The 14,177-nt window shown below is 41.6% G+C and overlaps 2 protein-coding genes across 8 annotated transcripts in view; both read right to left on the bottom strand.

Moving 5' to 3' along the window:
• Positions 1 to 11,284, bottom strand: part of RSBN1 (round spermatid basic protein 1) — a 53,875-nt gene extending 42,591 nt beyond the window's left edge. For both annotated transcript variants that reach the window (XM_066352793.1, XM_066352794.1), the window contains exon 1: positions 10,574 to 11,284. In XM_066352793.1, coding sequence (XP_066208890.1) covers positions 10,574 to 11,279 — 706 coding nt within the window. In that variant the 5' untranslated portion in view covers positions 11,280 to 11,284. The remainder of the gene's footprint in view (positions 1 to 10,573) is intronic.
• A 1,530-nt stretch (positions 11,285 to 12,814) lies between these two features.
• Positions 12,815 to 14,177, bottom strand: part of PTPN22 (protein tyrosine phosphatase non-receptor type 22) — a 55,996-nt gene continuing 54,633 nt past the window's right edge. For all 6 annotated transcript variants that reach the window (XM_066352425.1, XM_066352424.1, XM_066352426.1 and 3 more), the window contains one exon: positions 12,815 to 13,349. In XM_066352425.1, coding sequence (XP_066208522.1) covers positions 13,285 to 13,349 — 65 coding nt within the window. In that variant the 3' untranslated portion in view covers positions 12,815 to 13,284. The remainder of the gene's footprint in view (positions 13,350 to 14,177) is intronic.

Below are 14,177 nucleotides of genomic sequence, written 5' to 3'. Positions count from 1 at the left end.
TGGCTCCATGGCCTCTGCCTCAGGCGCTAGAATGGCTCTGGTTGCAACAGAGCAACGCCCCAGATGGGCAAAGCATCGCCCCCTGGTGGGCATGCTGGGTGGATCCCGGTCAGGCACATGCGGGAGTCTGTCTGACTGCCTCCCCATTTCCAACTTCAGAAAAATACAAAAAAGAAAAAAAAAAAAGACCCTGGGGCTTGCCAGGTCAAGGCATACAAGAAGTAACTACTACAAGCTGCTTCCCACTCCTCCCCACACTTTTTCTCACTCTCCTCTCTCTAAAACCAATAAATAAAATCTTAAAAATAAAAATTTAATTAAAATGTCAATTTTTAAAAAAAACTGTGATAAAACTTTAAAGTCGATGAGGTGGTCAAGTGCTTAAGGCAATGGACTGCTATTCCATTATGTTCTGTATACATGGGTTCAAATCCCATAGCCCTGGTTGGCTGGCTCAGCAGTAGAGCGTTTCAGCCCAGCATGTGTAAGTCCCAGGTTCTATTCCTGGTCAGGGCACACAGGAAAAGCAACCATCTGCTTATCCACCCCTCCTCTTCCTCTCTCTTTCTCCTCCCCTGCCGCAGCCAGGCTTGAAATAGTTCAAGCAAGTTGGCTCCGGGCGCTAAGGGTGGCTCCATGGCCTCGCCTCAGGCGCTAAAATAGTTCAGTTCTCAGGCAACGGAGCAGTGCCCCAGATAGCAGAGCACTGCCCAGTAGGGGCACAGGTGGGAGTCTTTCTCTGCCTCCCTGCCTCTTACTTAATTGAAAAAAAAAAAAAAAGAAATAAACTATAAAAATGTATTCAGAAAGTAATGCTGAGTATTTTTCCCTACAGTGCAAAAGTAAAATTTATTGACACGAGTTCATTTATAGCAGCGGTTCTCAACCTGTGGGTCGCGACCCAGCAGGGGTCGAACGACCAAAACACAGGGATCGCCTAAAGCCATATAATATTTTCCGATGGCTTTAGGCGGCCCCTGTGTTTTGGTCGTTCGATCCCCGCCAGGGTCGAGACCCACAGGTTGAGAACCGTTGATTTATAGAAAAAGAGCCATACTACACTGTACTGTACCTGGGATAAAGGAAAGCTTTCACATATCAAACTGTGAGATTAAATATAAAAAGAATATGTAATTCTACAGAAGATATAAACATTCATCTGAGAGAGAAATTGCTGGCTGTCCTTAAAAAAGTCATTATTACTCCCGGGTTCAATTCCCGGCCAGGGCACACAGGAGAAGCGCCCATTTGCTTCTCCACCCCTCCGCCGCGCTTTCCTCTCTGTCTCTCTCTTCCCCTCCCGCAGCCAAGGCTCCATTGGAGCAAAGATGGCCCGGGCGCTGGGGATGGCTCTGTGGCCTCTGCCTCAGGCGCTAGAGTGGCTCTGGTCGCAACATGGCGACGCCCAGGATGGGCAGAGCATCGCCCCCTGGTGGGCAGAGCTTCGCCCCATGGTGGTTGTGCCGGGTGGATCCCGGTCGGGTGCATGCAGGAGTCTGTCTGACTGTCTCTCCCTGTTTCCAGCTTCAGAAAAATGAAAAAAAAAAAAAAAAGTCATTATTACTAAGATTAATATATGACACTCAATAAAATCATATGTGCTAATAGCATTATTACTAACTATCAAATAGCATAATTTATTTAACATCACTATTCAATGGGTGATTAATGCAAAAATATCAGCTTTCTACATTTCCAAACATGAATCATAACACCATTCGTAGGCTTGAATTATAGCTTAGAACTGAAAAAAATATAACACTCTCATTTCTAAAAATCATGGTGGATAAGCAAAAACAAAACAATTGCAATTTCTTATAGTCTATTAATCATAATAAGGAAAAAGACTAAAGTTGTTTTCTGAAAACAAATGTTTTTTGGTTTTATTAAACTCTTCTAGTTCCATATTAAAATCAAAAACTGGCCCTGGCGAGTTGGCTCAGTGGTAGAGTATTGACCCAGCATGTGGATGTCCCAGGTTCGATTACCAGTCAGGGCACACAGGAGAAGCACCCATCTGCTTCTCCACCCTTCTGCCTCTCATTTCTCTCTCTGTCTCTCTCTCTCTGTCTCTCTCTCTCTCCCTCCCTCCCTCCCCCCCTCCCTCCCCCTCCCCCCTCCTGTAGCCATGGAGCAGCTGGTGCAAGTTAGCCCTAGGCACTGAGGACAGCTCCATGGCCTCACCTCAGGTGCTAAGAAGAGCTCAGTTACTGAGCAACAGAGCAATGCCCCAGCTGGGCAGAGCACTGCCCCCTGGTGGGCTTGCCGGGTGGATCCCTGAGGGGTGCATGTGGGAATCTGTCTCTGCCTCCCCTCCTCCACTCCTCTAAGTCCTGGTCACCAAATTAGATAAATTAATTAATTAAATAAAAACTAAAAACTGTTCATTTTAAAGATCATTATTTTAGTTGATCATTTTATAACACTTCCTCAGCCCCCTCCCACATATCATGGTGTCTAAGAGTGGCTGACAAGATTTGAATCCCTATCCCAGTAGTATTGCCTTTTTCAAGTTAATTTCTTTGCACTGTGTTTCTCATTGGTAAGTGGAAACAGTACATCCTTATAAAATCAGTGTGCAGAGAAATAAAGCATATAAAGCATTTAGAATAGTCCCAGAACATAACAAATATTTACTACATGTTAACTATTAATATTACTCCAAAACAGTTGAACTGTAGAGGCAGTCGAGTGTATGCTATTTAAGAGAAGGTGCTCTGTAGTTAGAAAGACCTAGGTTAATGTGCCACCTCCACTGCTCACTAAGGTCTCTGAGCAAGCTCATAAATCTCTTTAAACTTCAATACTCTCATCTTAAAATGTTATTAATACTATTATCTATCTCGGTATTAAAATGAGACAATACAAGGCCTCATCACAGTATTTGGCCACAAGTCCTCACTCTCTTTACTATCATTTTCATATTTGATAACATTCTTTGAAACAATTGGTAATAACTGAGATATAAAAACTACAGCCTAGAAATTACCAAAGTAGAGTACAATGTATTGTACGACAAGAGAAACACATAAAAAGGAAAATAAAGCCTGACCAGGCGGTGGCACAGTGGATAGAGCGTCGGCCTGGGATGCAGAGGACCCAGGTTCAAGAAAGACCCCGAGGTCGCCAGCTTGAGCACGGGCTCATCTGGTTTGAGCAAAATTCCACCAGCTTGAGCCCAAGGTCGCTGGCTCCAGCAAGGGGTTACTCGGTCTGCTGAAGGCCCGCGGTCAAGGCACATATGAGAAAGAAATCAATGAACAACTAACGTGTTGCAATGCGCAATGAAAAACTAATGATTGATGCTTCTCATCTCTCTCCATTCCTGTCTGTCTGTCCCTGTCTATCCCTCTCTCTGACTCACTCTGTCTCTGTAAAAATAAATAAAATAAATAAATTAATTAATTAATTTTAAAAAAGGGAAAATAAACCTCTGAAAGAGAGAAGAAAACTATTATTCACCAAGTGTCTGCTAGGAATCATGTTATCTCAGTTTAAATCAGTAAAGGACATATATAAATCCTTTTGACAGAGAAGAATACAGCTTGAAACACTGTATGTTATTTATATATTAGGTCACAAAGCCAGAAGGTGACAACCAAGATTCAAACTCTTACTTGTCTCACTCCAAAACTCAAACTCTTCCAATACACTGCATTCCCTTCTCTAGCAACTCTTCTCTGAAACACTCCTCTTAACTGATCAAAGAAAATGATCTAATCACAACTAATTTGTGATTGGAGGCTGTTTGGAAGAACTCTCCAATAAAGGGAGCATTACTCCATTCAACAAATATTTTACTGAGTGCCCACTACATGATAATTCTGCATGATCACAAAGATGGCATTATGTTATACAAAAATACAAAAATGTTCATGGCCTTAAAGGCTTTTTTGCCTCTCTCTGGGTAAGTAAAAGTATCAGTCCCCAAGCTTATCTGTTTCAGTTCTCTGTACAATCTCAAAGTAATTCCCCACTCTTGTCACCAAAACAATCAGCTGTTTCTGGATTTAAAATTCTTGCCAACAGCTTTTTGACATCATCAAAAATTTCAGTTAGTAGTCTGACTTAGAAACATTCCCTATGATAACAGCTGGGCAGTTGGTCAAAGCTGAAAAAATGTGAGAAAGGAAGGCTGACTCACGGGGAGTATATAAAAGCAAGCCTGTCATTTAATGACACTGGAGAAGAAAGCTACAGGAATCAACTCACTCCTTTCCTTTTTTAAAAAAAATTTAGTAAAATCATAAATTTAAGCATAATTAAAAAGAAGCATTACTTCCTTTGATGGATTTTGTGGAGGAAGTTTGTTCTATGCTTCTAACTGAGCAGTAAGAAGGAAAGAAAATAAATTAAGATTTCAAAAGACTCAAGTCTGTTACAAGAAACAAAAAAAAAGATTTTAATACCTTTTAATATTTAATTTCTAGATTCAGTTCTATCATTTCATTTCCTAACTAGAAAAACTTAAACGTGTCATTTTACCTCTTCAAAAATCATTTTATGCACCATTTTACAGGTAAAGCAAGTTTACCGTAGCATTTACAGATTAAAATTTCATTTCAACTATTTATAAGCAACTCCAAATGTCTAGAATCCGAAATCTGTGGTTAAACTGTGCACAAGTTTGCACTGAATACTGTTGGGCTGGTGTGCAGGAGCATGTCTCTTAGCAGAGGGAGCTGCCTCCCGGGGTCAGCAAACTTTCTATAAAAAGCCAGATCGTTAGCTTTGCAGGCCATATGATCTGTCCCGACTACCTGCTACTGTAGTTCAAATACTGCAATAGACAGTACATCTGAATGACGGGAGTGGTGCTACAGTAAAACTATTTCTATTTCTGGACCCTGAATCTGAATTTTATACCATGTTCAATATCATGGGTTTTATTTATTTATTTATTTAATTCATTTTAGCAAGAGAGGAAGGGAGAGGGAGAGAGAGACAGAAACATCGAGCTGTTCCTATATGTTCCCTGACTGGGATGGAACCGGCAACCTCTGCGTTTTGGGACAATGCTCTAACCAACTGAGCTATCTGGCCAGGGCAAGGTTTTTTTTCAACCATTTAAAATACAGAAACAAGAACCTGGATAGGTAGTTCACTTGGTTAGAGCACCATCATGATATGCCAAAGTTGCAGGTTCAATCCCTGGGCAGGGCACATACAGTGTGTCCGTAAAGTCATGGTGCACTTTTGACCAGTCACAGGAAAGCAATAAAAGACGATAGAAATGTGAAATCTGCACCAAATAAAAGGAAAACTCTCCCAGTTTCATACCTATTCAGTGCAGTTCAATGTGGGCTCACGCACAGATTTTTTAGGGCTCCTTAGGTGGCTATCCCATATAGCCTCTACAGACTCGTCACTGACTGATGGCCTACCAGAACGGGGTTTCTCCACCAAACTGCCGGTTTCCTTCAACAGCTTATCCCACCGAGTAATGTTATTCCTATGTGGTGGCACTTCGTTATAAATGCGCCGATATTCATGTTGCACTCTGGTCACGGATTCAAATTTAGTGAGCCACAGAACACACTGAACTTTCCTCTGTACTGTCCACATCTCGAATGGCATGGCCGTGGGCTGCTCCGCTGTATACACGGTGTTACGTCACATCATCTGTGCATGCGCACATGCTGCCACATCATCCTACAGAAACTGGGAGGGTTTTCCTTTTATTTGGTGCAGATTTCACATTTCTATAGTCTTTTGTTGCTTTCCTGTGACCGGTCAAAAGTGCACCATGACTTTACGGACATACTGTATAAGAAACAACTAATGAATCCATAAATAAGTGGAACAACAAATCAATGTTTCTCTCTCTTTCCTTTCTCAAATCAATCAATAAATAAAATGAAAAGTCAGCTCACAGGTCATACAAAAAATAGGCAGTGGAACTGATTTTTGACAGAAGTACAAAAGAAATTCAATTGAAGAATAGTCTTTTCAACAAAAGGTGCAGAAGTATAGGCCAAAAATAAAAGGAACCTCAACCTAAACCTCACACCTTATACAAAATTAACTCCAACTGATCACAGATTCAAATGTAAAAGTAAACTCTAACATTTTCAGGGAAAAAAAGAAAAAAAAAAGGAGAAAATTTTGGGGACCTAGGTCTTGTGACCTTAGCCTTGACACCAAAAGCATGATTCATAAAAGAACAAAAATTAAAATTTGCTCTGTGAAAGAACCTGTTAAGAGGATGGAAACACAACAGAGTGAGAGAAGATATTTACAAACTACACCTCTGACAAAGGACTCTTATCTGTAATCTACAAAGAATTCTCAATCCCGGTGGAGCGCATGCGGAGTCTGTCTGCCTCCCCTTTTCCAACTTCGAAAAAATCCAAAAAAAAAAGAATTCTCAAATTTTACTTAGTTAAAAAATATAAACAATTCAATTAGGAAATGAGCAGAAGACAGAGAGATATTTTTAATGATGATGAGAATGTATGAGTGGCAAATGACATAAAAAGGTGTTAAATATCACTAGCCATTAGGAAAGTGCAACTTAAGTCCATGATAAGGTATCACTGTACATCTACTAAAACAGATAAAAATAGTAACAATACCACATACTGGCAAGGATTTAGAGGAAATACACCTCTCATACATTGCCAGTAGGACTTTAAAACAGTACAGATTGTCTAGAAAATAGTTTGGCAATGTCTTTAAAAAAAAAACAAAAAATAAAAACACTCACCATATGACATTCATTTCAAGAAATGAAAATTACATCCACAAAAAGACCTGACCATGAATGTTCACAGAGGCTCTACTCATAATAGCTAACTGGAAACCAAAATGCCCTTTAATATGTAAACAGTTAAACTGTGGTACTTGCAGCCCTTGCCTGGTTGGCTCAGCAGTAGAGCGCCCTGCATGTAGAAGTCCTGGGTTCAATTACCAGTCAGGGCACACAGGAGAAGCACCCATCTGCTTCTCCACCCTTCTTCCCCCCCTTTCTCTTTCCTCCCTCCTCCTCTAGCAGCCAAACTCATTCGAGCAAGTTGGCCCTGGGCTGAGTCTGGCACCATGGCCTTATCTCAGATATGAAAATAGCTCGGGTGCTGAGCACTGGCCCCAGATGGGCAGAGCATCATCCCAAAGAGGGCTTGTCAAGCAGATACCGATTGGGGTGCATGCACTAGTCTCTCTGCTTCCCCGTCTCTCACTTTAAAAAACCCCAAAAAGCAAAACTGTGGTATATCCACACTAGAGTACTACTCAGTAATAAAAAGCAGTGAGCTACTGATACAGTAACTTGAGTGGATCTCAAGAACATCATGCTGAGTGAAAAAAATCTCAGAAAATTACATACTGTATTATTCTCTTTTTATAATAGTCTCAAAATCATTAAATTCTAGAGTTAAATCAGTGGTTGCTGGAGAACAGATTAGTGGTTTTTAGGGGTTAGGGAAGCGAGGAGACATGAAGTTCCTAAGAATATACATGGATGGAATTAGGGGCATCCTCCTAGTGATGGGATAGTGTGACTCTTGATTGCAGTGGTGGTTAAATTAATCTACAAGTGATAAAACAGCAAAGAGTACACACATCCCATGTCAATTTCCTGGTGTTGATATTATACAATAGTTATGTAAGATGTAACCACTGGGGATAGGAACCCCCATCAGTACTATTTTTGCAATTTCTTGTGAATATTTAATTATCTCAAAATAAAAAGTTTCTAAAAATCTGAGGATAAGGGAAAGGAAGACATAGCTCTCTATATAACAAGGGTCTAGCCACTCTCCTCACTAATTTGAGTTGTTTCAAGGACAAAGCATGATAAAATGACAAACGACAGTTTTAATAGTGCCTAATATCAGCCACATACTGTTTTAAGTGCTTCCCGCACGTATTGCCCCACTTAAACCACATAACAACCTTATAAAAGAAATCTCACAACACTTCTACAAACAGAAAAAGTGAAGCTGAGAATGGTCAACGTACCGTAATTTGCCCACAGTCACACAGTAAGAGGTGGAGCCAGACTTAAGTTCTGATTCCAGAGGCTCAGCAAAAAAATAAAAATAAAAGGTATCCAAAGTGTGTGCAAAAGCCTGGATTAAACCAAGTTAAACCAGGTTATTTTCTGTAGGGTTCTCAGAACTGTTAAAACATCAGTGTGTGTCATGTGCCCAGAAGGCTGCGGTGTTCGGTTTTTCCCCAATGTATTTGGCCTGGAAGCTTTTTCCCCCCAGCAGTCTCTCATTCAACAGTTGAAATGTTTAAACTAGACTTGTGGTCATTTTGCAATATATACAAATGTTGAATCATGTTGCACACCTGAAACTAACATAATGTTATATATCAATTACATCTCAATTTTTTAAAGAAGTTTGAATGATCCAGTCTTAAACCTACTTGTGTTCTTCACATATTGGCAAAGTACATATGCTTTGAGCTACACTGTCTAATGTGGTAGACACTGGCCAAAAGGAACTATTTAATTATAAATTAATTAAAATTAAATAAAAAATTCAGTTCCTCGGTCACACTAGCCTTCAAGTCTTCAAGACTTGTTTCACGGGCCACATATGACTAGGCTACCACATTGGACAGCACAGATACAGACCATCATTAGAGAAAGGTGTTTCAGACAGCACTCAGTTAAGGGTTTTTTGTTTGTGTTTTAAAAAACACGAGGCCTGCCTGACCTGTGGTGGCGCAGTGGATAAAGCGTTAACCTGGAAACGCTGAGGTTGCCGGTTCAAAACCCTGGGCTTGCCTGGTCAAGGCACATATGGGAGTTGATGCTTCCTGCTCCTCCTCCCTTCTCTCTCTCTCCCCCTCTCCCCTCTCTATAATGAATAAATAAAATCTTTTAAAAAAATAAACACAAGGCCTGCGCAATCTCCAAAGGAGCACACTGTGACTTATTATATATGTAATTGCCACTGCCTCCCATAAAAGGGGGCTAGGTCAGAAATTCTTGATGGGACTGGAACCTGCCACCCTAATGCCAAGGGAAAAGGTAAGTAAGCAAAGAAGTGGGAAAACGAATAGCAGAAAGAGAAAGCACTATCATGCAGCTGGGGGATGAAGATGAACTGGGATTCAGAAGATCTAGGTTCTACTCCCTATTAGGCCAACGATTCATTTAAAATTTTTAAAAAATATTTATACTTGGTACTACTTTTGGCCTTAGTTTCTTCTTTTACTATACAAAGTTGAATTGGATGGTGTCTAAAATTACCTCTAGTTCTGTATGGTTAAAACATAAACACACACAAGAAATGAAGAGGTTTGAAAAAGAAAGGTAAAAATAAGAGAGCAAGATCATTGCATACTGATGGTGGAAACTGGCACTCCAGTCAGCCTGACACAAGTTCTATTCCTGAGGCTAAGATATGGATGCCACCAAAGGAAGAAAGATTTAACTGAGATCAAGAAATACTACTGAGCCATTATTTGCAATATACTGCACTATTTGGAAGTAGCACCACCAAAATAAAATAATTGCCTTAGCCTTAGTTTTAGCCTTCTTAGCCTAAGACCAAATATGTGAAGGAATCCAAGACTCACAAAACTTTAGATTGGAAAGCTGGTTCATTAACATGTAATAACCCAACTGGCCCATTACTAAGAAACACAAGGTATTCTAAAATCTTGAGGAGACACAACAAATTACATAAGATCATATGCAAACGCACGGCATAATCAAAATTTATACAGCCCTACTCTTTCTTCTACAGAGAATATAAACAAATACTACAGGTACTTGGAAACAGAAGATACCAATTTTGGCCACCCTAATTTCTTTAGAACTCAGACTTAATTAGGTAAACAGTTTCTGGGTTAAATATTCTTGACTTTGGTGGGGGTTATTAGAATTACATAAATCCCCAATTTGTTGTGCCAGACAAAATTTAATGCAATTGGAATTCTCGCCTCTACTATCTACTACTACTCCACACTTCCCACTCTTTAGGGGCCAGATTGGTCCTATTTCTTGGGATCAAAGGGGAGAGAAAAGCTTCCCACTCCTTTCCTCAGAATTAAGATCTGATATGAAAATCAAAACATGATCTTTACCACCAGATAAAAAAAAGAACGAAGGTAAACCGCGTTTGATATCCCACCTTACAGAAACTACGACAATCAATGAGTCGAGTAACCTCTCTAAGAATTCAAACTCATTAGAGCCCCAAACCATACCCGGGAAGGTTTTGGAGAAGAGTGACTATTAAAAACGACCATTAAGGAAACAGCAAGAAAGTAATGTAGCGACAAGCCTTGACTTTAGAAAGGCAGTTTTTAATACCCCACCTACGAATCCCACGCCAAGGACCGCACCGCGCGGAAACCCTGCCGAATTTGAAAACAAACGTCGGTCAAGGCTTTGGGAGGAGTGGGTGGGGGGACTGACAGCTCCGCCTGGAAGCGAGAAGCCTCAAGTAGGTCAGCCTGTGTCAACGGTCTGAAATCCAGAGTCCACCCCAGGGGGCTTAGGGGAGGGGAGCGGCAGGAGGCAGGCAGGGGTTTGGCGTCTCGCCGCGCTAAAGGGGCGGGATATCTGGACTGAGACCTAGAGCCCAAGCTCGGGCGGTCCGCCCGCTCTCACCTCTCTTGGGGGCCTTGATCAGAGGCACCCCTCCTGTCCTCTCGCCGTTTTCCTGCTTGTCCTTGTGCTTGAGATCGCCCTGCACGCAGGAGCTGGGGTCCCCGTCGGAGCTGCGGTGGTGGTGGTGCTTGTGCCGCTCCTTGTGGCCCTTATGCTTGGGCCCGGCCGCGCTCACCGTCAGGGGCGAGAAGGTGAAGAGGGCCGAGGTGCCTGGGGCGGGGAGCGGGGCAGCGACAGCGGGCCCGGCGGGCGCCAGCGAAGGTGGCGGCGGGGGCGGCAGAAGCAGAGGTTCCACGGGGCCTGGGACGGCTGGGGCTGCATTCGCTGGCGGCAGCGGCCCGGGATGCTGGCGGCTGCGACGCCGCCGGTGAGGGGGAGCGAGAGGGGGGTCCTGGCTCGGCCGTCCCCGCTTCTCCTGAGACCCCCCACTGCTCGCGCGGCGCTGCCGCTTCACTCCCCGCGGCGAGACCCCAGCATGGGGCTTCTCCTTCCCCTCTTTGTCCGGGTCCTCCTGCGCCGCCACCGCCCGTACTACGCGCACCGCTCCGACCTGCGCAGCCATTTCACCCACAAACACACATTTAAATGGCCCGACCGCCCCCCCGTCCGCGTACCGCGCAAGCGCCGCCCGCGCAGGGCCCGCTGGGTATTGCAGTCCCTCCGTCGCCCTCCACTTCTCCGCGGGTCTTGGACCGGAGCCGAACATGCCGGAAGCGGCCTTTCCCAGCGCGTCTCCGCAGGCCTCCCCACCCGAGCTCTATTGTAAAACACCCTGGGCCGCGCAGAGCCTCCTGGGAGCGGTAGTTCCCCACTCCCCCGCCGCCGCCCCGGCTCCGGGGGCGGAGGAGCGGAAAAGGAGCGTGCGCCGAGTCACGCTCCGGGCTGCGACGCAACCGCCGCTGGACGGAGAGTTGCCGCCAACCGCCTTAACGGCCCAAACAATGTTCGGGCTTTCGGAGTCTGGCGGCGCGTTCCCATTATTATCTTCATGTGCCCCTCCGTCATTTTACGCGGAGTAGTTCGTCTCCATAGTTACTTTTAAATTCATATTCCTCTTTTTAACCTTTGTGAGGTAAAAGAATCTCCGGCCTTTCATCCTTGAACGCGCAATGAGATGAAGAGGAAAGGGGAATTTAGTGATATGTAAAATGAGGGCGATTTTGCTTTAAAATCTAATGGGACTGCAATTCGGAAATGTTTGAGCCCTCGCTTGGGCATCGCCATGGTGACAGCTCCGGGCGTGGCCAGGCAGGTGCAGGGACCTGCTGGGCGACCACGAGCGCCGCGCCGCCTCGCCCCCACCCCCCCCTCCAGTGCCTGGGAAGGTGGAGTGCGTCATTCATTTGAACACCTTCCTACAATTAGGGGGAAATTCTAGATGGAAAAAACGCGTTTTAATTTTTTTTTTTTTTTAGCGATTTTTCAAATCGTAAGTATAAGATTGCGTATATTTGAGATGCGTCCGTAGCAAGAACACTCCCCAAATCGTCACTGTTCACCAAGGCTTCTCAGAAATTCGTTGACAAACGTCCTCGTCACTTCGGATTTTACCTAAGATCATTTAAATATATTTGGTCCTTGATCAAGATACTTGGGGATGATTGATTACGATGAAGGACTCAGATAAAATTACTGTGGTTTGGTACCACTAGTGCCTGAAGAATTCCGCTAATGATTACTAGTGACGTTAGTTTAAAAAACAAGTTTACTGAGCATCTACTGTGTACACTGTACTACAATAAACGGGTAACAAAATTTCATGCAATTTACGCCTTCATTAAGCTTCCCAATGGAAAAAATATATTGAAAAACAAATGCTCTTTAAGTATTTAATGCTTCTAAAAGTAGTTAAGTCATTTCGTAGAACTCAGGAGAATCCTTTATAATAACTACCCACTAACTTATTTGTTACATAAAATCAGATCTGAAAGTCAGACGTTCTTAACATATGTCAGATCCTTATAAAAAAATAATTTTAACGCTTCTGATTGGATGTAAGTTGCGCATTTTACACAGAACCTTTGAAATGAAGAAAATGATACCAAAAGATAACTATCTGGTTGATTATTATTCTAGATTTGGTAATCGGATAACTTTGGTTAAGACTTACCAGGAATGTAATCGAACATCTTGTTAGCTGACATATACAAATAAAAAATGATTACAGTCATTATTTACATATTTTATTCTCTTAAATATAACTTCTTTTCTTACTACTCTACTTTCCCACATTTGGGAAGATGTACAAGGTATTTATCATTTAGGCAAAAATAACTCCCAGGGAAAGGCATTGTCACAAGCAGTACTGCAACCACAAGATTTTTTAAAACACTTTTTATAGTAAATTTTGGCAATGTACATATTTAATGGAGATCCCATTCTTACAAATCTCTTCAAGTTTATATTTATGTAGAAACATAAAGTCAAATAAAAATAACTTCCAAAAATGAAATGTCTGTTCCCAAACTGCAGCATTCTCTACATAAACTCAAATGACAAACTCTTTTTTCAGTTGCTTCCAACCCAATGCAAATGAGATTAAATGTAGAATTTCTGGCACTTGTTTGCCTATTGCTTTTCTTTCTAAAGCTCTTACCACCTTACCAGATCTGCACAGCTGACATTATGAATATAGAGCACTTATTTTAGCTAGTCATATTCTGGTAATTTTTCTTTGCACGTGCATTTGCAACCTATAGTCTGAAATTCTGTTAAATATTCCAACTTGCTGGTGGGTTCCTTGGTCCTTTGGGTTTTGGAAAACGATTTGCAAAACCTGTGAACAAAAATAAAAGGGGGAACAGATTAAAATGTACAAATTGCCAGGAATAAAAATAGTCATGGGGCTGTAGAGTACAGAATAGAGAATATAATCGATAGTATTGTAATAACTATGTATGGTGATCACTTCTCAAGTTATATGTCTGATCACTACGTTGCAAACCTGAAATTAATATTTTATTGTACATCAACTGTTACTGGAAAAAAACAAATTTTTAAAATAAAATTGAAAAAGATTTTTTATATAGATGAATATGTGGATTTTAGAATATATATGCAAATACATGGATTTTTCCCTAAAGGTTAGGCAGCATCTTTGATCAATTTAGTAGTAGATTAAAATGGTACTATAGTAATTAATTTAATGCTTAAATGATAATAATAGAATACTAATAACATTTTAAATTTGTAGAACACCTACAAATTTAATAATGGTAATTAGATAAACCTGGTATAATAGCTTTTGGTAATTCAGCATTTTTTTTTCAGCTTTGTTGAGATATTATTGATATATAACATACAGAATGGGGCAAATGTAGGTTATCAGTTGTGAATATGCAGAACACAGTTTATTATTGTATTATTAATTATTGTATTATTCTTATACACAGTGTAAATCTACTTTTGCCCCACCCTGTATGTATGTTTAAGGTGTACAACATGGTGATTTGATACATGCATATACAGAATTGTGAAATGATTACCACATTAAGGTTAGTTAACACCTCCATCCCCTCGAAATAATTATGATTTTTTTGTGGTGACTATGTATAAGGTTTATACTCTCTTAACAACTTTCAAGTGTAAAATACAGTACTATCAA

This window comes from Saccopteryx leptura, chromosome 11 (genome assembly GCF_036850995.1).
Source record: "Saccopteryx leptura isolate mSacLep1 chromosome 11, mSacLep1_pri_phased_curated, whole genome shotgun sequence".
NCBI classification, from domain to species: domain Eukaryota; kingdom Metazoa; phylum Chordata; class Mammalia; order Chiroptera; family Emballonuridae; genus Saccopteryx; species Saccopteryx leptura.
Note: the sequence above shows the minus strand (reverse complement) of the source record. Positions and strands in the feature narration are given on the sequence as shown.